The 25,325-nt window shown below is 45.4% G+C and overlaps 1 protein-coding gene across 9 annotated transcripts in view; it reads right to left on the bottom strand.

The window, feature by feature from the left end:
- The window catches only part of LOC139567571 (regulatory-associated protein of mTOR-like), a 194,975-nt gene that overhangs the window by 49,644 nt on the left and 120,006 nt on the right, over nucleotides 1–25,325 (bottom strand). For all 9 annotated transcript variants that reach the window (XR_011673424.1, XR_011673425.1, XM_071388929.1 and 6 more), the window contains exons 9-15: nucleotides 17,361–17,461; nucleotides 14,857–15,001; nucleotides 12,253–12,328; nucleotides 8,629–8,730; nucleotides 3,723–3,806; nucleotides 3,170–3,280; nucleotides 19–93 (exon numbers count right to left, since the gene is read on the bottom strand). Coding sequence is in view for 7 of the 9 variants with exons in the window: in XM_071388929.1 (XP_071245030.1) it covers nucleotides 19–93; nucleotides 3,170–3,280; nucleotides 3,723–3,806; nucleotides 8,629–8,730; nucleotides 12,253–12,328; nucleotides 14,857–15,001; nucleotides 17,361–17,461 (694 nt within the window). In the remaining 2 variants the exon portion in view is untranslated. The remainder of the gene's footprint in view (nucleotides 1–18; nucleotides 94–3,169; nucleotides 3,281–3,722; nucleotides 3,807–8,628; nucleotides 8,731–12,252; nucleotides 12,329–14,856; nucleotides 15,002–17,360; nucleotides 17,462–25,325) is intronic.

The raw sequence follows: 25,325 nt of genomic DNA, 5'->3' as shown, positions 1-25,325 counted from the left end.
TGATTGGGTGATACTCACAGGCATGTAGGGGTCGGCCAGGACAGACAGGAAGTACTTGTGTCCGTTGTCCTTTACCAGGTCTGCCTGACACGACTAGAGAGAGAGAGCGAGAGAGAGAGAAACAATCCAGTACGTCAGTCTAGTCATCTTGTCATTAATCTGCTGTTATTACACGAGTGATGAAGAAAACACGTCTCAGACACTTCACTGACAACAGTCTCCTGCCATCCTTACAGTAGAATCAACTCAGCCTAAATAATATATTTATTCTATTTAGGTAGATTACTTTATTGTGCTCCTTGAGGAAGTGTCATATGTTGCAGCGCGACAAATATGCAACTACTCAACATAATATTTATAACCAAGGTTAAAGACAAAGCCTAGCCATTATTGAATAACACAACTCAATACATGAGTCACACTACTAATCTGACAGAGGGGAAAAAAAGACTTCTCTTCCTGTCCTTTCATCTCAAAGTCCTTTGATTATTCTTAACCATTGACTAACACCGTGATGACTACTCGGGTGTCTGGATGCTAAAGAATCACTTGAATACTACAGACTGTCCTACTACATTAGGGTTATACGGTAAGTTCTACCATGTAAGTATAAAGGCAATATGCTTTGTGTAAGTGAGTTTTAGGGCGGCCATTTGATTCAACAGCTAAAATGTGCTAAAAGGACAATGTTCTTTGTGTTACAGATAACCTACGAAGCGAGTGTGTGTGTATACTATAAACATGGCTATCACGTACTTATGGCATGGCCTCTATGAACATTACCCAATATTGATATCCAATATCTAGCTAAATACTTACGTTGGTTGAGGAATCAGTAAAATAAGTAGCACAAATCAAATCTTATTGGTTACACACGCATGGTTAGCAGATGTTAATGCGAGTGTAGCGAAATGCTTGTGCTTCTAGTTCCGACAGTGAAACAATATCTAACATGTAATATCCAACAATTTCACGACTACCACCTAATACACACACATCTAAGTAAAATAATGGAATTAAGAATATATAAATATTTGGACAAGCAATAGATAGGCATAGACCAAGACACAGTAGAATAGAATACAGTATATACATAGATGAGTAATGCAAGATATGTAAACATTATTAAAGTGGCATTATTAAAGTGGCCAACGATTTCAAGCCTGTATGTAGGCAGCCGCCTCTCACAACTCAAATCTCCTGATGATGATTACTCTACATTAACGTCAACTAACGTTAAACTGATCGACTGACATTAACTGACTGAATGGGTTCATTTTCTGCTTTTATCTGGGACTGTTATTGACTTCATGGCAATCATGTCTCTGTACAGCTACACAAAGCTGATCCATGTGACAGATACGACTTGACTGTCCCTATATAGACACATATCAACTATTCTGTAGGGAGAGTGAAATTGGTTTAAAATAAAGTGCAATAATTCAAATGTAGCTTGCTATGATGGTAGGAGTCTGGTATGGTTTGGTTATTGTAATGGTGTACAGTGAGTGTGTGTGGTATGCACGTGTAGATACAGTTGAAGTCGGAAGTTTACATACACCTTCGCCAAATACATTTAAACTCAGTTTTTCCACAATTCCTGACATTTAATCCTAGTAGGTCTTAAGTCAGTTAGGATCACCACTTTATTTTAAGACTGTGAAATGTCAGGATAATAGTAGAGTGAATTATTTATTACAGCTTTTATTTCTTTCATCACGTTGCCAGTGGGTCAGAAGTTTACATACACTCACTTAGTATTTGGTAGCATTGCCTTTAAATTGTTTAACTTGGGTCAAATGTTTTGGGTAGCCTTCCACAAGCTACCCACAATAAGTTGGGTGAATTTTGGCCCATTCCTCCTGACAGAGCTGGTGTAACTGAGTCAGGTTTGTAGGCCTCCTTGCTCACACATGCTTTATCTGCCCACAAATTGTCTATGGGATTGAGGTCAGAGCTTTGTGATGGCCACTCCAATACCTTGAATTTGTTGTCCTTAAGCCAATTTGCCACAAATTTGGAAGTGTGCTTGGGGTCATTGTCCATTTGGAAGACCCATTTGCGACCAAGCTTTAACTTCCTGACTGATGTCTTGAGATGTTGCTTCAATATATCCACATCATTTTCTTTCCTCATGATGCCATCTATCTTGTGAAGCGCACCAGTCCCTCTTGCAGCAAAGCAGCCCCACAACATGATGCTGCCACCCCTGTGCTTCACGGTTGGGATGGTGTTCTTCGGCTTGCAAGCCTCCCCCTTTTTCCTCCAAACATAACGATGGTTATTATGGCCAAACTGTTCTATTTTTGTTTCATCAGACCAGAGGTCATTGCTCCAAAAAGTACGATCTTTGTCCCCATGTGCAGTCCCCGTAGTCTGGCTTTTTTATGGCGGTTTTGGAGCAGTGGTTTCTTCCTTGCTGAGCGGCCTTTCAGGTTATGTCGATATAGGACTCGTTCGTTTTACAGTGGATATAGATACTTTTGAACCTATTTCCTCCAGCATCTTCACAAAGTCCTTTGCTGTTGTTCTGGGATTGATCTGCACTTTTCGCACCAAAGTACGTTCATCTCTAGGAGACAGAACGCGTCTCCTTCCTGAGCGGTATGACGGCTGCGTGGTCCCATGGTATTTATACTTGCGTACTATTTGTTTGTACAGATGAAGGCGGTACCTTCAGGCGTTTGGAAATTGACCCCAGAGATGAACCAGACTTGAGGTCTTGGCTGATTTCTTTAAATTTTCCCATGATGTCAAGCAAAGAGGCACTGAGTTTGAAGGTAGGCTTTGAAATACATCCACAGGTACACCTCCAATTGACTCAAATTATATCAATTAGCTTATCAGAAGCTTCTAAAGCCATGACATTTTCTGGAATTTTCCAAGCCGTTTAAAAGGCACAGTCAACTTAGTGTATGTAAACTTCTGACCCACCGGAATTGTGATACAGTGAATTATAAGCGAAACAATCTGTCTGTAAATAATTGTTGGGAAAATGACTTGTGTCATGCACAAAGTAAATGTCCTAACCGACTTGCCAAAACTATAGTTTAACAAGAAATTTGTGGAGTGGTTGAAAAACGAGTTTTAATGACTCCAACCTAAGTGTATGTAAACTTCCGACTTCAACTGTATATGCTAGTGTGTATGTGTGTGTGTTACTACTCACGCTGTCCACAGCCAGGATCTTAGCCCAGATGAAGACCAGCAGGGGTCGGAGCTCCCGCGCAGAGCTCTGTAGCAGCTTCAACACGTAGGGGAAGATCCCTACTGAGAGGGCCTGAACACACACAAGAGATATTATTCACTTTAAAGTTCCTACCCAAAGAAATCACAACTGGCTTTAACTATTGTGTCTTTCTAGCAACACCTCTATAATAATGAAAAGACTCAGAGGCCCCTAAGGCCCTAAATCTGTGTCTATTTATTTTAAAATACATATACCAAATATACCTTCCCTAATTGGAGTAAACTAATGGACGACAACACTTAGGCTTCTACTTCCAGCTTATACATACAGTACTATATACATTTTAAAGACACAGTATATTTTACATGAGTTATCTTATTTTTAGTGTCTAGTAGATGATATAGATTGTTTCAGACCTGACAGTAGATGAGAGCTTGTATATCTACAATAATCATCTATCTGTGCTAGCTAAACTTGTATTTTGGCTCTGTGTTTGTGTATTGGTAGACAAGAATGCTGCATAGTTTCTCACCAGACTGACGGCCCAGGGCCCCAGGTCCAGGAAGCGGCCAAGCAGGTCCAGCGCTCTCAGCCTGTGAACCTGACTCAAGAGAACCTGAAAGAGACCAGGGAGGGGGCAGAGGTCAATACCGTGGCGTGTTCAACGTGTTTAGTGGCATCGTGAGCAAAAGGAAAGCGGGAGAGGTGGAACAGGTGGCTCACACCACTCACCAATATGCTGGCACTGGCAGTTGTTTGTCTCTCTCTCCGTATGTATGTGTGTGTGTGTGTGTGTGTGTGTGTGTGTGTGTGTGTGTGTGTGTGTGTGTGTGTGTGTGTGTGTGTGTGTGTGTGTGTGTGTGTGTGTGTGTGTGTGTGTGTGTGAGAGAGAGTTTTGGCTGCTTCAGGTGTACATACCATATTAGCATAAGAGGTCTGTCTGTAATGAGGTGAATATGAATACATGTGTATTGGTGTGTTCCCGTCAGTGGAGGCTGGTGGGAGGCGCTATAAGAGGATGGGCTCATTATAATGGCTGTAATGGAATCAATGGAACGGTATCAAACATCTAGAAACCGCTTGACTCCGTTCCATTGATTCCATTCCAGCCATTACAATGAGCCCGTCCTCCTATTGCTCCTCCCACCAGCCTCCACTGCAGTATATGACATTGCATTTGTGTGCATGTGGGTGGGGTGTAATGTTAACAGATTGTGCGTGTTTTTGGCACCACCAAGTCCGGACGTTGGCGTGTCCCCATGCGACCGTGTGCCGTGGGCGCGAGGACATGCGCGCACAGGGGGGGGAGCGGATTCCACACGGCCCACCCCCCCGATCAACCCATACACACTGCTATTTCTAGCATAGTTTTGTGTATTATTAGAGCAGTGTGACCTCAACCCAGCAGCTATGAGCGAACGCAGGAGGAGACCGGGGTTAGACCGTGCCAGGGCTACCCCTCAACCCTTCAGGGGAACGTGTGAGAAAGGAGAGCCTGGGAATTTGTGGTCTGTCTGTTATACAAGAGGAGGAATATTCAGCGATTGAAGAGCGGTTGGAAGCGGAGGGATGAAAAAGTATACTTCTGAACGATGGGATTATATAAACAGCCACTAATGACACACACAGAATAGCAAAGTCGCTCATCAATCTTGTCCCAACTGCTGAGACAAGTGACAGTGACAAATCAGAATCAGTGGACACACGCACACACACATACATACACACACACGACTAAAGCGAACAGACCAAGACCAGCTCAAATGACAGGAAAACGAAAGAGCATTTTACTCTCTCATAGCGTGTGGGTGATCATCAGTAACACGTGTTACAAGTCATCAGGGTGTGAGTCAACCGGTACAGATGTTCAATCTGCAGCCACCCACTGATTCACTAGACTGTCGTAATAAAGAGGCGTTCTCTCTTTCTGACCCCTCCCCTCTATTACTCATTTTCCCAAAGCTCCTCTTCAATAGATCACACACAATCACCCGCTATATCTCGGAGAACGCAATGTCACAGCTTTATAAATTAGAGATCAACGTAAGAAGGTCTGTTCTTACGTGGGTGTAAGAGCTTACGCAGGTGTGTACAACGCTCTACATGCGCACACCCACACAAATCACACCCGCTCCGCCCCCACCCATCAAAAAAAGAAACCCCCCCCACACTATCCCTCCCCGATGGTTCTCCCAGACAGTCTCCTGGTTTTTTAATTTGCCTTTCTTTCCCCAGTGGACGTGTGAGGGAAGGCTGCAGCTCACAGCTCTGCTGAGTCAGGGGGAAATGATCACGCTGAGTACAGCACCGAGCCGTACAGCATAGGGGCTAGGCCAGCACAACAACACATGGGGCTACTGCTGCTGTGAAGTGCCACTTTAAAGAAAACACAGCCTGACGTAAAGGGGGTTAGGGAGAGAGAGTGAGGGAAGGCGAGAAAGAGCAGCGAGAACCAGAGAGAGAGAGAGCAAAAGAGGGGGAGTGCCTGGAGGAGCTAGCGAGGCAGATAAATGCATTATTTGTGCAGTTAGAGAGCAGGCCATGATTTAACTGAGCCAGGCTTACAGAGAGCATGCAACTGCTTGACATTTAAAGGGTAACTCCGCCACGCCACTTTAAACATTTGGAATGTTATTATAATTGTTTTGTTTTTTGGCAGTGGCCACGATTTAGCAGCGGTGGCTTAATACATATAGGGTAATTACTGGGGGAAACTAAATGTTCCCAAACAGATTGAAACGTGTGGGCATGTGGGAAATGTGTGGGCATTGAAACGTGTGGGAAATGTGGGCATAGCCTCTAGTTGTTTTAACGGAATAGCCTAAATGTTTAGCCAGCTCAAATTTACTTACATTTAAGTTTACAAAGAGGTGTAGTTTAAAAATATATTTTATTTTTATGTATCCATTCAGGTTCACAGTGCGGACGAAACCAAGGTTCCCATATCGAACAGTTTGAAAACCCATACGTGTACCGTTACACCCCTATTATGAAGTATTTAGTGATGTCCTACACAGTTTAGTGTCATTTTATGACTTCATGTCTATTGACTTCTCTGTGATGTTTTCAAGTAGGATCCCTGAGATGACTAATACATTTCATGAAATCATATTCAGCTTTCTATATGACCGTCTGTAGTTTTCTGATCATATTGGAACTTCCTGCTGTATGTTGCTCTGGTTATCTGTGTCTCATAACATCTAGAAAAACTTGAAATGGACACTCAAATCTACAATGACATTTAGTCAGCTTATGACAATACTTTTCTGTTGTTCAAAGGCTCAAACTCCCATGATTCCATTCGGCAAAACCACTCCCACCGTCAACGATGAAGTTGCAGCTCCAAAGCGTTGTTTCCTATTAAACACAGCCCACCAAACGCTGCGGAGCTAGGACAACCGCAAGTCGCAAATGGGCAAAAGGAGTCACTCGCACAAGATGGAATACCACTCTGGAAATGGTGAAGCGTGTCCACAGAAACCAACAACCACTGTGAGATGCTCTGGCACAGCTGAACTGGAGAAACTGCAGAAGCTGGAGGCACTACTGGAGCCCTGCAGGTAATCTGTGTGTGTGTGTGTGTGTGTGTGTGTGTGTGTGTGTGTGTGTGTGTGTGTGTGTGTGTGTGTGTGTGTGTGTGTGTGTGTGTGTGTGTGTGTGTGAGAGAGAGAGTGAATTGTGTGAGTGAGAGTGAGAGAAAGTGTGATAGAGAGTATGTGTCTGTGTGAATTAGGGAATATGTCTGTGTATAACAAGTCTCTCATAATTGACTGAAGTGATTGTGTTATCTTCCACTGCAGGTACAAGACTGACTGTCTGGTAGGAGAGAAGTACATTTCCTGCTCAGTGGTGTAGCCTGTCTTGTGCCATTTCCTCTGGGTGATGGAGAGCTCTGATGATGACCCTGCCTACGTGGTCAGATTCAAGCTGACATTCACAACAGACCTGGAGAAACGCAATGAAAACACCAACCTCACATGGCCACAGCACTAACCCGAGGTTTAAGGACCTGAAGTGCCCTCCCAGACGAGAGAGGGGTGAGGTGTGGGCTTTGGTCAGCAACTTGCTGAAGGAAGAGAGGCCTGCACAGCAACCTGGTGAAGCAACACAGTCAGAGCCACCAAAGAAGAAAGCTGCCCTCTTGTTGAGTTCTTCTGAGTCTGATGAAGAGGAGGAGTCCATTGAAAAATGTGTGGCACGTTACAAAGCATCAGCATGGAGGACTGTCCACTACAGTGGTGGTCACAGCATGCAGGGGCACACCAGTTGGCCTGCACTGAACGAAGGTCCCTGGCAACGCCTGCCACATCAGTCCCTCGTGAGAGGTTGTTTTCACTCTCTGGGCATATCGTACAGAAGAAGAGAGTAGCTTTATCATCTCAAAATGTCAACAGGCTTGTTTGTCTCTTAGCAACTGGCTCAGTGAAAGGAAATAGGAGGATGACTGAAGTGTATGGTCACAGGTTTATGTTCTGTGGAATTCATGGCATTGTGGGACAGGTTTATGCTGTTTGTTCTTCGTATCCATAGGGCAAGTTATTTTTTCTTATAGCCAATCAGTAATTGGGAGAACAATAATTTTGAATGGCTAAAGCTTTAACTGTGTGTGTGTGTGTGTGTGTGTGTGTGTGTGTGTGTGTGTGTGTGTGTGTGTGTGTGTGTGTGTGTGTGTGTGTGTGTGTGTGTGTGTGTGTGTGTGTGTGTGTGGTGTGTGTGGTGTGTGTGTGTCACCTACTCGGAGCATTAGTAAGTTACAGGAATTTTGTATTGCTTAACTTGTTTATGTTGAATATGCCATTAAGAAAATTCTGATACAGAATATTTTTTGTGTTTCAGTCTCTACACACCTACAACTCAATACACAGCTTTTGTTTTTAAATGGAAAAATCTTTATTTAGCACCAAATTTGAGCAAATACAACATTTGAAATTAATCGCGATTAACTACAGAATTTAATGTGATTAATTGCAATTAATGATTTTAATCGTTTGACAGCCCTAGTCGAAATTTAGATATCTTTAGTCCATGTCGTTACGAATCACATACAATGAATCAGATTGTTCTCTACAATATTATAACCTTAATATGCTTACTGATTAAATAAGAACATTAGTTTGTTGGAACCGTTGCTAGTTTATATCTTCCATATTTCGGCGTTGGGAGGTGGTAAGATTAGGAGGCGTTTCCACACTCCGGACCAATCAAATTCAACTCTATACCCTTGTTATTCTCATCTCCAGATCCGTGACTTTATATTCCTCGAAACCCAGTCAATCAACTTTGAAAGGGGACGTTGCTATGGCGATTTAAAGGGAAAGATTCCGAAAACTGAAAGATGTTTTTCGGGTAGGGTAGATATTTTATGCCCGTTGGTGTGTGTGTGTGTGTGTGTGTGTGTGTGTGTGTGTGTGTGTGTGTGTGTGTGTGTGTTTGTGCACCTGCAATACGATGGGGAGCTGTTCGGGGGGGTTCCTGTTCTCCACTCCCATGGTGAGCCACACCTGGAACGCTGTCAGCTGCTCTGCAAAGAACGGACTGTGCTATTGGGATGAAACAAATACAATCGTTTTAATACAGCTATGATGAATATACATCTAAATACATACAGTACATTGATACTGAGCTCAATCACAGAGTACATACACTATATATACAAAAGTATGTGAACACCCCTTCAAATGAGTGGATTTGGCTATTTCAGCCACACCCATTACTGATAGGTATATAAAATCGAGCACACAGCCATGCAATCTCCATAGACAAACAGTGGCAGTAGAATGGACTTACTGAAGAGCTCAGTGACTTTCAAATGTGGCACCATCATAGGATGCCACCTTTCCAACAAGTCAGTTCGTCGAATTTCTGCCCTGCTAGAGCTGCCCAGATCAAGTGTAAGTACTGTTATTGTGAAGTGGAAAAGTCTAGGCGCAACAGCTCTGCCGCAAAGTGGTAGGCCACACAAGCTGTCCCTGGTTGCAACACTCACTACCGAGTTCCAAACTGACTCTGGAAGCAACGTCAGCACAAGAACTGTTCGTCGGCAGCATCATGAAATGGGTTTCCATGGCCGATCAGCCGCACACAAGCCAAAGATCACTATGCGCAATGCCAAGCGTCGGCTGGACTGGTGTAAAGCTCGCCGCCATTGGACTCTGGAGCAGTGGAAACATGTTCTCTGGAGTGATGAATTACGCTTCACCATCTGGCACGCCAACGGACAAATCTGGTTTTGGCGAATGCCAAGACAATTTGACCTCCCCTGATGCATAGTGTCAATGGTAAAGTTTAGTGGAGGAGGAATAATGGTCTGGGGCTGTATTTCATGGTTTGGCCTAGGCCCCTTAATTCCAGCGAAGGGAAATCTTAACGCTGCAGCATTCAATTACATTCTAGACGATTTTGTGCTTCCAACTTTGTGGCAACAGTTTGGGGAAGGCCCTTTCCTGTTTCAGCATGATAATGCCCCCGTGCACAAAGCAAGGTCCATACAGAAATGGTTTGTTGAGATCGGTGTGGAAGAACTTGAATGGCCTGCACAGAGCCCTGACTTCAACCCCATCAAACACCTTTGGGATGAATTGGAACTGCGACTGCGAGCAAGGCCTAATTGCCCAACCTAACTAATGCTCTTGTGGCTGAATGGAAGCAAGTGCCCACAGCAACGTTCCCACATCTAGTGGAAAACCTTCCCAGAAGAGTGGACGCTGTTATAGCTGCAAAGGGGAGACCAACTTCATATTAATGCCCATGATTTTGAAATGAGATGTTCGACAGGCAAGTGTCCACATACTTTTGGTCACGCAGTGCATCTTGACCTGCATACAAACACAGCTGTGACCTCTCAAACACACAACTCTACAATAGCATTATCCATTTAATAGTTTGATCTAGAACACCATTCTCTAACACACACAAATTAGGCTTAAAGCATCGATAATGAACTGTACACACAATACCATACATCTCATTGTAGAACGAGCTTTGTAACAATGTTTGTTTATTTAGGTTGTGTGTGTAAGTTATATAAGCATGTGCACGGCAACTCAGCACGTCGATGTCTACAACGCAACACGCAGACACTAATCTTAACACAATCTGTAGCACACAGTAAACATGAAACAAATGCAGCACACCTCTGTCTCACCCCCCCCCCAACTGAACAGAGCCAAATCTTACACCGATCTGTCTATTACATAACACCCTTACATAAGGAAGCTTCTATTGTAGCCTTGACTACCAGCTGCAGTAGTGTGTGAGAACATGTGTCACTTCATTATGTACCACCCCTCTCTTCCCTGCTTCCCTTCAGCCCCACATAGAGCAGGGCTGTCATGACGATGTTTCTGCCGCTATTAACTGTGCCATGACCAGTTTCATCATCTTCGTCCCATTAATATAGCAGAGGGAATTACAACAGAGACTCTCCCGCTGCCGAGAGCAGAGGGAAATATTACCACTGGTTGAGGAAGTGAATTTGTGAATAATCAAAGCACCACCGCGATGCTCTCTCACACACTTAAGCGCTCAAACACGAGGAACGAACACTCGCGCACACACACACAAACAAACTAACAGACAGAGGGCTTCTCTAAACTCTGAAGAGCGAGACAGAGAGGGTGAACGAGTCTCTTATCTCTCAAAAGGCAGACGGAGAGAGGGGGGAACATTTGTAGAGGACCCAGGTGGGTCAATTATAGTGCCATTAAGCATGCGGGGGTGAAGGAAGAGAGGGGGAAGAGGGATGTTCTCTCAGAAGTGGTAGAGAAGAGGCACACCTCAACAGGCCAGGTGGAGAACTGATATGACTCAGAGGTAGGGAGTCACGCTCTGTAGAGATTCATTCAACTTTTTGCATACAAACTTTTGCAATGGCAGTGCATTGCTCTCTGCTTGATATGGTGTCTGAAATTAATTTCACCGCTACGTTTTGCGAGGAGAGACGGAGGAAGAGAGAGACAAGTGAAAGAGGGAAAAAGACAGGGGTGGCAAACTAATTTAGCCGGAGGGCTGCATTCGGTCTTCACCGGGGTCCGGAGGGCTGCACTGGGCCATGGGCCGTATGTCTGACACCCCCGGAGTAAGAGTTCCAGGGAGAGTGGGAAATAGAGGCAAGTAAAGACGGCATAGATAGAGTGAGGAAAAGAGAGATGGAGAGTTCAGAAGATGACAGTAGACACAACCCCTGGTAATAATCTGATGTTGTCACAATCGGCTTTTCTATCCCTGCCTGGCCCAGGGTTTTCCTCCAGAGAGATTGGGAATTCAATATTACAATCGCGGTGGATTATTACACCATAACGGGATGCTAAACTTTTGTAGCTCGTCTGGACAGACCGATTTCTACAGGGAGCTGCAACAATGCATCATTAATGACCATCTCGATCTCTATATTTTTGTAGAAAAGCACAGAGGATGGCGGTATATGACAGGGCAGCATGTATTGTACTACACCATTCATACCACCCAAACTGACCCCAAAGATGATGCGTTAGCACTGACTATCACAGTGGGAAACGTTCAAGTGCGTGTGATGAAAATATCTTATAATGAATGATTGCACTGACTGGACAAGTAGCCCCAGACGGGTTTAACAGGATGGAGTGATACACTGACCACAGCTACTATCACTGCTATTGACTCAGTGACACGTAGGTGTTTGTGATGTATCAGTGGAAATAAAATGGTATTTTAACTCTTAGAAGTGCCAGGGTCAAAGTAACCAGGGTAAATACAATGAAAGTGAAAGAACTGAAAGTGTCAGACACTGAAGTGACAGACAGCCATCCGTCAGCTAGTGGGGTTATTTCTCAGTGAGGTGTCAAACACACAGAAATTGTATCCCCAGCATACAGGGCGATATATCTTAGCGCCTGAGGGCTACTCAAATGAAGGGGAAAAAGCCTTTGGCAGTGTGGCCCCGCAGGACCTTGGTGAAGACAGAATTTGGACACCAGGCAAAATGAGTTTGAGACCCCTGACAGACAGACACACACACACACGCCATGACTAAGTCCCAAAGTTAGAGGAACCCGCACTGATAAATGGAAAAAACACACACTCACCCTGAAGGCGGTGCCCTCCTCAATGATGGTGGGCAGCTGAGAGAGACAGATGTCCACAGCCAGGTCCCATGCCTGCCTGTAGAGGAACGATGCACACACACACACTAGGCATCAACAACCCAAATGTCCAACACACACACACACAGACAGTCCTAGAGAGGGCAGCATTGAGGCTTTGATCCATCCCAAACTCTGTTCTACCTGGTCATCATGTTGAACTCACACTGTTACATAACACACATCAAACCCCCTTTACTGCTGCACTCTCACACCAACCCCCCTTCCCCCCCTCTTCCCCTATCCACCAACTCCTCTTCCTCCCTATTTGCTCTGAGGCAGCACTTGGGGTCTGCAGCTAAGGGGTTTGTCCTCTGGTTAGAAAGTGCATGCAGTAATTGAGCATTTGGTTGACGAATGTAACCATACGCAACGTTACAGATTTGTTCCAGTTATTGAACGCAACTAAGAACACTGCCTTTGCCTATTCCATCCAGGTAATAGAGGAATCCAAGATAAATGACTAGAATACAATTCTCTATGGAGAAAGATATTTCCCTAGTCAAAGGATCCTAGATGCTAGTTATAATCTATGTAGAATACAAATAATCATATCCTTCACATAGCACAGTGTGCACTCAATATTCATATCAGGTATAAATATCTGTAATCCCAATGCATGAATATATCAAATATATGAAACATCTGGAATCAGTCGAAACAAGCAGACAAACATTTGTTTGGCGACAACAACAAAAAACATGTCACTCTTGTTGTTAGTTTTAGTTTGGGAAGTGAGTGAAAAGTGACATGAAACGTGATTGGGATTTGATAGGAGTGAGGGGTGTGTGATGGCCGCTGGTAGCCTAGCGGTTAAGAGCGCTGGGCCAGTAACCCAAAGGTCACTGGTTCGAATCCCCGAGCCGTCGTTCAGAACTCTGACGCAGTTGTCAAGTCAACACATCTGTCATTGCTGCTGTGAACTGCATCACAAGAGCGATGCCAAAGAAAATATGTATAAAACATTGACATCATTGCTGCAACTTCAATGTTGTTTGAGCTGCATTGTGTATCACTAAATTAGCTTGAGATGATTTTACCGCATCCAGCGTTTCAAAGAGCTGTCAGTCAAGGTGAGCTCATGAATAATAAACTCCCCGCCCACAAAGCCTGTCTTTTCAAACTTTCTGAGATAAAAAGTACTTTTTCGCGCATTTCTATCCAAAACAAATATTATGGGTGATATTTTAGTCACTCAAAAGGCTATTTTACATGGAAATCAGAATGACAGTTCGGGACCTTGGGAACTTTAAGTGTGTATGAGGGAATTTGTATCTAGTTGCTGACACTGCTCTAGCTTCTACCTGCAGCAGAGCTTCGTGCAGCCATAGCGCCATACACCCCCATCACACTCATGCACACCTGTCCCCAGCCAATTTATATCCTAATAATGGCGCCCACTAATAAAGACAACAAGAGCATTTTAATAACACTTGCTGATTGTGTATGGCCACCATCATCAATCAAAATATTTCCCCAAACCCTCACTATTTCTCTCCACCTCCACACTTACGTATTCTCCTACACTTTCTATTAGTCTCTTTCTTCCTTCCTTCTTTACTGCCATCTAGCTACCTCAACACTTCCTATCAGTCTCTCTCCTCCACTCTTTCTTCCTTCCTTCTTTACTGCTATCTAGCTACCTCAACACTTCATATCAGTCTCTCTCCTCCACTCTTTCTTCCTTCCTTCTTTACTGCTATCTAGCTACCTCAACACTTCCTATCAGTCTCTCTCCTCCACTCTTTCTTCCTTCCTTCTTTACTGCTATCTAGCTACCTCAACATTTCCTATCAGTCTCTCTCCTCCACTCTTTCTTCCTTCCTTCTTTACTGCTATCTAGCTACCTCAACATTTCCTATCAGTCTCTCTCCTCCACTCTTTCTTCCTTCCTTCTTCACTGCTATCTAGCTACTTCAACACTTCATATCAGTCTCTCTCCTCCACTCTTTCTTCCTTCCTTCTTCACTGCTATCTAGCTACCTCAACACTTCATATCAGTCTCTCTCCTCCACTCTTTCTTCCTTCCTTCTTCACTGCTATCTAGCTACCTCAACACTTCATATCAGTCTCTCTCCTCCACTCTTTCTTCCTTCCTTCTTCACTGCTATCTAGCTACCTCAACACTTCATATCAGTCTCTCTCCTCCACTCTTTCTTACCACCCCTTGTTGTCCTTTGACCTTCTCCTCCCTCCACATTATCTCTCTCGCTCTGTGCTTCCTTTCTTGCTGGCTCAAGCATCTCTTTAGAGCTGTGATGGGGTGTAGTAACAAAGGGAAAGTGCACCCCAGATTATTCAGTGCTATTTAATGTCTTCTCAAGAAGAGATAATGGAGGCAATAAGAGAGGAAAACAGGCGATCGCTCACTCAAGAGGCTTTCAGCAAAAACACTCTCCCCCAACTAATGCTTTTAGCAACTGATGGTGGAAAAACACACAAAAGGATTTTGCAGACAGTTTTCAACATGAATTTAATGAATGGACAGACCGATACGACTTAATAGAAAAGGCCAACAGAGAGAGTGTGTGTGTGTGTCTGTCTTACCACATGGCGTGCATGTATGTAGGTGGCAGGCGCGGACTGCTGACAGGGGTGCAGTTGTATGACCTCATTATCCTCTCTGCCAACAGGAAGTTGCGGAATAAACTGGCCACCAACAGGTCCTGACGAAAGAGCTTCTGGAACAGATCTAGAGAGAGGGAGGATGAGTAAGAGGAGAGAAAAAAGGAAGAACGGACATGAAGGAATGGAAAGAAAGAAAGCGATAGGGGACAAGGGAGCATGGTCGATGGAAAATAACAGACAGCATCAAAGAAAGAGAGAGAAAGAAGGGGAGAAAGAGAAACAGAGAGATGTACAGTGCATTCGGAATGTATTCAGACCCCTTGACTTTTTCCACTGTTACATTACAGCCTTATTCTAAAATGGATTAAATATTTTTTTCTCCCTCAATCTACCCACAATAACAGAGCAAAAAAGGTTTTATAATTTAGCAAATTTATTACAAATATAACTTAAATAATTACATAAGTATTCAGACCCTTTACTCAGTACTTTGTTGAATAATTTTTGGCAGCGATTACAGTCTCGAGTCTTCTTCAGTAAAATGCTACAAGCTTGGCACAACTGTATTTGGGGAGTTTCTCCCATTCTTCTCTGCAGATCCTCTCAAGGTTGGATGGGGAAAGTTGCTGCACAGCTATTTTCAGGTCTCTCCAGAGATGTTCGATCGGGTTCAAGTCCGGGCTCTGGCTGGGCCGCTCAAGGACATTCAGAGACTTGTCCCAAAGCCACTCCTGCGTTGTCTTGGCTGTTTGCTTAGGGTCATTGCCCTGTTGGAAGGTGAACTTTCACCCCAGTCTGAGGTCCGGAGCGCTCTGGAGCAGGTTTTCATCTAGTATCTCGCTATACTTTTCCCCATTCATCTTTCCCTCAATCCTGACTAGTCTCCCAGACCCTGCCACTGAAAAACATCCCATCAGCATGATGGTGCCAGGTTTCCTCCAGACGTGACGCTTGGCATTCAGGCCAAAGAGTCCAATCTTGGTTCTCATGGTCAGAGTCCTTTAGGTGCCTTTTGGCAAACTCCAAGCAGGCTGTCATGTGCCTTTTACTGAGGAGTGGCTTCCGTCTGGCCACTCTACCATAAAGGCCTGATTGGTGGAGTGCTGCAGAGATAGTTGTCTTTCTGGAAGGTTCTCCCATCTCCACAGAGGAACTCAGAAGCTCTGTCAGAGTGACCATCGAGTTCTTGGTCACCTCCCTGACATAGGCCTTTCTCCGCCGATTACGCAGTTTTCCTGTGCGGCAAGCTCTAGGAAGAGTCTTGGTGGTTCCAAACTTCTTCCATTTAAGAATGATGGAGGCCACAATGTTCTTGGGGGACCTTCAATGCTGCAGACATTTTCTGGTACCCTTCCCCAGATCTGTGCATCGACACAATCTTGTCTCGGACCTCCACGGACAATTCCTTCGACCTCATGGCTTGGTTTTGCTCTGACATGCACTATCATATGTGGGACATTATATAGACAGGTGTGTGCCTTTCCAAATCATGTCTAATCAATTGAATTTACCACAGGTGGAATCCAATCAAGTTGTAGAAATATCAAGGATGATCAATGGAAACAGGATGCACCTGGGCTCAATTTCAAGACTCATATGAGACTCACTTAAGTAAATAAGGTATGTTTATTTTTAATACACTAGCAACAATTTCTAAAAACCTGTTTTCATTTTGTCATTATGGGGTATATTGTGTAGATTGATGAGAAAATAATTTAATCCATTTTAGAATAAGGCTGTAACATAACAAAATGTGGAAAAGTCAAGGGATCAATGCTTTCCGAATGCCCTGTAGGTGAGCATGTATTGTGCATTGAATGCACTGTAGGTGTGTATGTATGTATGTATGTATGTATTGTGTGTGTGTATTGAATGTGGACAGACAGGCAGAGTGGAGTAGCAGCGCCAGATAGATCAAGGCAGGGGGCGGTAGTGACATTTTCAACTCGTATTATTAATTCATGCATTATCTCATTTAGTTTAATTGGGCCAGGTTTCTCCAGTGTTTATCCCCAACTAATGATAATAATTGGTGTGTGTGTGTGTGTGTGTGTGTGTGTGTGTGTGTGTGTGTGTGTGTGTGTGTGTGTGTGTATGTGTGAGAGGGAGTGAGTCTGTCTGTGCATAAGTGTTTTGATTGTGGTGTGATTCGAGTGTGCGTGTTCACGTGCTTTTGTGTGCGAGTATGTCTGTGTGAGCGTAGTTTGTGAGAGTGAGGTGTGTGGTGAGGTGGATTAGGTGTGCCGTGCCTTCATGAAGGAGATTCACTGTGATGGAGGCTGATTAATGACTGGCAGTGCCGTATGGTTTCTGGGGTTTATCAGCCCATTACCACTGTTCTCCTCTCACATGAGTGTTTGTGTGCGAGTGACTTTCTACTTGTCTGGGCAGCCACAGGGGTATGAGTGTGTGCGCATGCATATATGCTCCCAAACTCGTGTGTGTGTGTGTGTGTGTGTGTGTGTGTGTGTGTGTGTGTGTACCTCTGGGCAGCACGTTCCAGGCGATAGTGTCAGTGATAGCAGTGAAGATCCAGTTGAGCTCTCCCAGTGGGGTACGTCTGTCATTCAGTCTCCCAGGTATCCTACACAACACCATAGGTTTGTCAGTAATATTAACATACTGGTAACTGTCAAAATAAAGGAAATCCCAACGTAGTGTCTTAATGGCGTTGGGCCACCACGAGTCAAAACAGCTTCAATGCACCTTGGCATAGATTCTACAAGTGTCTGGAACTCTGTTGGAGGAATGCGACCATAGGAATAAAGCAGTGTTCTATTTATATATACGGATGCAACACGATTCTTCCGCAAGAAAATTCATTTGGTGTTTTGTTGATGGTGGTGGAAAATGCTGTCTCAGGCACCGCTCAAGAATCTCCCATAAGTGTTAAACTGGGTTGAGATCTGGTGACAGAGAATGCCATGGCATCATACATCGTTTTCATGCTCATCAAACCATTCAGTGAACACTCGTGCCCTGCTGAAGGGGGCATTGTCATCCTATGGAGGCATAGCCATGGTAACCAAAATAATGGCCTGGCCAGCATTTTTATACATTTGTAAATGTCTTAAGTCAGGAACCAAACCTGTGTGGAAGCACCTGTTTTTAATATACTTTGTATCCCTCATTTACTCAAGCGTTTCCAATATTTTGGCAGTTACCTGTATATTCCATATAAAATACACTGAGCGCACAAAACATTAAGAACACCTTCCTAATATTGCGTTGCACCCCCTTTGCCTTCAGAACAGCCTAAATTCGTCGGGGCATGGACTCTACAAGGTGTTGGAAGCGTTCCACAGGGATGCTGGCCCATGTTGACTCCAATGCTTCCCACAGTTGTGTCAAGTTGGCTGGATGTCCTTTGGGTGGTGGACCATTCTTGATACACACAGGAAACTGTTGTATGAAAAACCCAGCAGCAATGCAGTTCTGGACAAACCGGTGCACCTGGCACCTACAACCATACCCCGTTCAAAGACACCGCAATCTTTTTTCTTGCCCATTCACTCTCTGAATGGCACACATTCACAACCCATATCTCAATTGTCTCAAGGCTTAGACATCCTTCTTTAACGTGTCTCCTCCCCTTCATCTACACTGATTGAAGTGGATTTAACAAGTGACATCAGTAAGGGACCATAGCTTTCACCTGGTCAGTCTATGTCATGGAAGGAGCAGGTGTTCCTAATATTTTGTACACTCAGTGTTCAATATCTATAATACATCCATTACATCCGTCTAATTAACATAGAGCTATTCATGTCAGTGTCATCAAACTATATTAACACTTTAAAACTATCTGTCATTAGACTTGATGGGAAAGCACCGCAGAATGTATACACATATAAAGCACTAAAATAGTGCACTATATAGTAGTGCTAAGCGATTAACCCAAATTTCGATTATTAAAAAAAAAATTAAACAAGTAATTGACTGTCGTCCGTTCAATGACTTGAATTCCATTTTGTTGTGTTTTTTTTCTTCCTGAACTCGATGTGCAGTTTGCAGAGATTAATCACATCAAGTCTGAACTGTGTGATGTGGTAGGGAGTTGTATTTTCCAACAGGTCAATCTTCCATACTGAACAAAAATATAAGCGTAACATGAAACAATTTCAAAGATTTTACTGCGTTACAGTTCAAAATAAGGATATGAATCAATTAAAATTAATTAATTAGGCCCAAATCAATGGATTTCACATGACTGGGAAAACAGATGTTGTTGGTTACAGATAGCTTCTTTTTTTTTTTTTTAAGCTATGGGCGTGGATCAGAAAACTAGTCAGTATCTGGTGTGACCACCATTTGCCTCATGAAGCGCAACATCACCTTCTCATAGAGTTGATCAGTCTGTTGATTGTGGCCTGTGGAATGTTGTCCCAATCCTCTTTAATGGCCGTGCAAAGTTACTGGATATTGGCAGGAACAGGAATACGCTGTCATATAGGTCGATCCAGAGCATCCCAAACATGCTCAATGGGTAACTGGGTTATTTTCAGCTTCCAGGAATTGCGTACAGAACCTTGCGACATGGGGCCGTGCATTTTCATTCTGAAACATGTGATCGCTGCGGATGAATGGCATGACAATTGGCCTCAGGATCTCAAATTACCATTGATAAAATGAAATTGTGTTCGTTGTCCGTAGCTTATGCCTGCCCATACCATAACTCCACCGCCACCATGGAGCACTCAGATCACAACATTGACATCAGCAAACCACTTGCCCACACAACGCCATACACGTGTTCTGCGGTTGTGAGGCCGGTTGGACGTACTGCCAAATTCTCTAAAACGACTTCGGAGGCAGCTTAGAGAAATTAACACGACATTTTCTGTCAACAGCTCTGGTGAACATTCCTGCAGTCAGCTTGCCAATTGAACACTCCCTCAAAACTTGACACATCTGTGGCATTGTGTTGTGTGACAAAACTGCACAATTTAGTGGCCTTTTGTCTACAGCACAAGGTGCACCTGTGTAATGATCATGCTGTTTAATCGGCTTCTTGATATGCCACACCTGTCACATGGATGGATTATCTTGGCAAAGGAGAAATGCTCACTAACAGGGATGTAAACAAAATTGTGCACAATTTGAGAGAAATAAGCTTTTTGTGCGTATGGAACATTTCTGGGATGTTTTATTTCAGCTCATGAAACCAACACTTTACATGTTGCGTTTATATTTTTATTCAGTGTACATTGTTTAGCACAGAAAACATGGAAATTAACTACAATGACCCGCTTAAACTTGTGTGGTCTGTGCGGAGCAAGACGGAGACTGTCGTCTTGCGCACGCGCGAGAGAGAGAGGAGGCTAAAGACTAGCTAGCAGAGTGTAGTACTGAACTAAAGGGAGAGACACTAATGGCTACTGGACTGGAGGGAGAGAGGGAGCAACGGGGTTAACACTAGAACTACTGTAGGCCAACTGCCCCTCACATTTGATTTAGCTCCTTCCCTGATTTTTCCGAAATGTTTGTATTTTACACTGCTCATTTGTCAGAATTTGAAATCACCAACAGAAAAATATTTGGAGCCTTTACCAGTTTTTTCCCACACCTATTCCAAACTTAACCTGCCAAGACAATGTGCTGTAGAACATTGGTATCCACCCAGGTGCTAATGCGACTCTCTCCTCACTAAATTAATGACAAATGGATGAATGGGCGATAATTGTGCACCTTACTTCACAATTAAATTCTAATTAGGCCTAACTGAATGATGAGGGTGAAGATGTTGATTTAATTTTGAAAGACAATAGTGTAATGATGAGTTGGTGTTATGCCTATTTATCAGCAGCAAATCACCTAGGGGGTTGATACCGTTCTCTTTTAAGTTTTACTTTGTGAACATAAGCTGTTATGGAACTGTTTCATTTACTATAAGGGAAACTAAAACACGCTACATGGTGCAGCAGGCCTTCAGAATAATGCAAAACATATCCTTGACTCTATCAAAGTTGATGAGCGGGAAACAACAATGCCAGTCAGCCTGTCCAGCCGGCCCATCGAAACTACACCTAAACTAAACCCAAACTAATTTCACACAGATTAAGAGATAGACTACAGACAAGATTCAATTGACAATAATCTGATGAGTGACAATATTAGGCCTATCAGTTGGCAAACTGTACATGCAGGGAAAGGAGCATCACTTTATCATATCCTCCTCCAGAGTCACATGCAAGTAAAACATTCACATTTCTAAATACTATCAGAAAGAGCATATTCTGCAGTTTCTATTACACTTACCTTTGTCAAATAACTCTCATAATTCAAGAGGTGCAGCTCTATTTCCAAACGTCACTTTTTCCAAGAACATCCCTGCTGTCCATGAATTCAGCACATTACCAATTACGCGGCAGCATTGCTATGCCTACTACGTAAAAACGAGTAACATAATACAATTAAAATATGCTATTCTGTCATCAATGGGCAATATAAACCAGATAGAAACTGATAATGGTGCATGTGACTTGAATGAACTGATTGATGAGGGTGATTGAATTGATCTGAATGATGAGGGTGAAGAGGATGATTCAATTTAGAACTATATTGTAATGTTGATGAAGAAGTGGGCAGTCTATTTTATTATGAAAGGCTGCAAATGGTCTATCATTTCCCCTCTATGAGAGTCAAATTAGACACCGAGTACAACATACAGTGTGTAGTTCACAATGGCAAGCCGAACCAAATGAATGGACGCACTAACAGTATTGCAAATGCTGCAGAATTTAGGTGAGTTCGAGTTGGATGGAGGATCATATATTGAGCTTGAAATCGACATTGCTGATGAAGAGTCTTCATCTGATTCAGATGTTGACTTCCGCCTCCGATGCCTAAGCTTCGCCACAGTAAAAACTCAGAGCCAACAGACGGCGAGACGGGAGTCTGGGAGGGACGGCACGGCGAGGCAGGAGTCTGGGAGGGACGGCACGGCGAGGCAGGAGTCTGGGAGGGACGGCGAGGCAGGAGTCTGGGAGGGACGGCACGGCGAGGCAGGAGTCTGGGGGGGACGGCGAGGCAGGAGTCTGGGGGGGACGGCGAGGCAGGAGTCTGGGGGGGACGGCGAGGCAGGAGTCTGGGAGGGACGGCGAGGCAGGAGTCTGGGAGGGACGGCGAGGCAGGAGTCTGGGAGGGACGGCGAGGCAGGAGTCTGGGAGGGACGGCGAGGCAGGAGTCTGGGAGGGACGGCGAGGCAGGAGTCTGGGAGGGACGGCGAGGCAGGAGTCTGGGAGGGACGGCGAGGCAGGAGTCTGGGAGGGACGGCGAGGCAGGAGTCTGGGAGGGACGGCGAGGCAGGAGTCTGGGAGGGACGGCGAGGCAGGAGTCTGGGAGGGACGGCGAGGCAGGAGTCTGGGAGGGACGGCGAGGCAGGAGTCTGGGAGGGACGGCACGGCGAGGCAGGAGTCTGGGAGGGACGGCACGGCGAGGCAGGAGTCTGGGAGGGACGGCACGGCGAGGCAGGAGTCTGGGAGGGACGGCGAGGCAGGAGTCTGGGAGGGACGGCGAGGCAGGAGTCTGGGAGGGACGGCGAGCCAGGAGTCTGGGAGGGACGACGAGGCAGGAGTCTGGGAGGGACGGCGAGGCAGGAGTCTGGGAGGGACGGCGAGGCAGGAGTCTGGGAGGGACGGCGAGGCAGGAGTCTGGGAGGGACGGCGAGGCAGGAGTCTGGGAGGGACGGCGAGGCAGGAGTCTGGGAGGGACGGCACGGCACGGCGAGGCAGGAGTCTGGGAGGGACGGCACGGCGAAGCAGGAGTCTGGGAGGGACGGCACGGCGAGGCAGGAGTCGGAGGGACGGCACGGCGAGGCAGGAGTCTGGGAGGGACGGCACGGCGACGCAGGAGTCTGGGAGGGACGGCACGGCGAGGCAGGAGTCTGGGAGGGACGGCACGGCGAGGCAGGAGTCTGGGAGGGACGGCACGGCGAGGCAGGAGTCTGGGAGGGACGGCACGGCGAGGCAGGAGTCTGGGAGGGACGGCACGGCGAGGCAGGAGTCTGGGAGGGACGGCACGGCGAGGCAGGAGTCTGGGAGGGACGGCACGGCGAGGCAGGAGTCTGGGAGGGACGGCACGGCGAGGCAGGAGTCTGGGAGGGACGGCACGGCGAGGCAGGAGTCTGGGAGGGACGGCACGGCGAGGCAGGAGTCTGGGAGGGACGGCACGGCGAGGCAGGAGTCTGGGAGGGACGGCACGGCGAGGCAGGAGTCTGGGAGGGACGGCACGGCGAGACAGGAGTCTGGGAGGGACGGCACGGCGAGACAGGAGTCTGGGAGGGACGGCGAGACAGGAGTCTGGGAGGGACGGCGAGACAGGAGTCTGGGAGGGACGGCACGGTTTGGGTAGAAAAGGGATTTTATGTGACATGCAGATGTTGCCGCACATCAGAGATGGTACTGTTGCTCATGCACATAGAAAAGGAAACAGTAGGTGGGACATGTACAGTGGGGAGAACAAGTATTTGATACACCGCCGATTTTGCAGGTTTTCCTACTTACAAAGCATGTAGAGGTCTGTAATTTTTATCATAGGTACACTTCAACTGTGAGAGACAGAATCTAAAACAAAAATCCAGAAAATCACATTGTATAATTTTTAAGTATTTAATTTGCATTTTATTGCATGACATAAGTATTTGATACATCAGAAAAGCAGAACTTAATATTTGGTACAGAAACCTTTGTTTGCAATTACAGAGATCATACGTTTCCTGTAGTTCTTGACCAGGTTTGCACACACTGCAGCAGGGATTTTGGCCCACTCCTCCATACAGACCTTCTCCAGATCCTTCAGGTTTCGGGGCTGTCGCTGGGCAATACAGACTTTCAGCTCCCTCCAAAGATTTTCTATTGGGTTCAGGTCTGGAGACTGTCTAGGCCACTCCAGGACCTTGAAATGCTTCTTACGGAGCCACTCCTTAGTTGCCCTGGCTGTGTGTTTCGGGTCGTTGTCATGCTGGAAGACCCAGCCACGACCCATCTTCAATGCTCTTACTGAGGGAAGGAGGTTGTTGGCCAAGATCTCGCGATACATGGCCCCATCCATCCTCCCCTCAATACAGTGCAGTCGTCCTGTCCCCTTTGCAGAAAAGCATCCCCAAAGAATGATGTTTCCACCTCCATGCTTCACGGTTGGGATGGTGTTCTTGGGGTTGTACTCATCCTTCTTCTTCCTCCAAACACGGCGAGTGGAGTTTAGACCAAAAAGCTCTATTTTTGTCTCATCAGACCACATGACCTTCTCCCATTCCTCCTCTGGATCATCCAGATGGTCATTGGCAAACTTCAGACGGGCCTGGACATGCACTGGCTTGAGCAGGGGGACCTTGCGTGCACTGCAGGATTTTAATCCATGACGGCGTAGTGTGTTACTAATGGTTTTCTTTGAGACTGTGGTCCCAGCTCTCTTCAGGTCATTGACCAGGTCCCGCCGTGTAGTTCTGGGCTGATCCCTCACCTTCTTCATGATCATTGATGCCCCACGAGGTGAGATCTTGCATGGAGCCCCAGACCGAGGGTGATTGACCGTCATCTTGAACTCCTTCCATTTTCTAATAATTGCGCCAACAGTTGTTGCCTTCTCACCAAGCTGTTTTTCTATTGTCCTGTAGCCCATCCCAGCCTTGTGCAGGTCTACAATTTTATCCCTGATGTCCTTACACAGCTCTCTGGTCTTGGCCATTGTGGAGAGGTTGGAGTCTGTTTGATTGAGTGTGTGGACAGGTGTCTTTTATACAGGTAACGAGTTCAAACAGGTGCAGTTACTACAGGTAATGAGTGGAGAACAGGAGGGCTTCTCAAAGAAAAACTAACAGGTCTGTGAGAGCCGGAATTCTTACTGGTTGGTAGGTGATCAAATACTTATGTCATGCAATAAAATGCAAATTAATTACTTAAAAATCATACAATGTGATTTTCTGGATTTTTGTTTTAGATTCCATCTCTCACAGTTGAAGTGTACCTATGATAAAAATTACAGACCTCTACATGCTTTGTAAGTAGGAAAACCTACAAAATTGACAGTGTATCAAATACTTGTTCTCCCCACTGTATATGGATGAACTAAGCATTTATTCAACTCTTGTACGTTCGCGGGGCGTACGGCGGACAGAGCATGATGTGGAGTCCTTTTGGTCTGATCGGTATGGGGCGGACTTTCTCAAACTGATTACACTGGGCTGGATGCCGCAAACTGATTACACTGGGCTGGATGCCGCAAACTGATTACACTGGGCTGGATGCCGCAAACTGATTACACTGGGCTGGATGCCGCAAACTGATTACACTGGGCTGGATGCCGCAAACTGATTACACTGGGCTGGATGCCGCAAACTGATTACACTGGGCTGGATGGTGTCCAATACTGAGGTGATACTGCGGCAGGTGCACATGAAGCAAGGCCCATGAAAACTGTGTGCAGTGCAACCGATTTGTTTGTGAGGA

Source organism: Salvelinus alpinus, chromosome 2 (genome assembly GCF_045679555.1).
Source record: "Salvelinus alpinus chromosome 2, SLU_Salpinus.1, whole genome shotgun sequence".
Taxonomy (NCBI): Eukaryota; Metazoa; Chordata; class Actinopteri; order Salmoniformes; family Salmonidae; genus Salvelinus; species Salvelinus alpinus.
The sequence above is the reverse complement of the archived record's forward strand: the minus strand, read 5'-3'. Positions and strand labels throughout refer to the sequence as shown.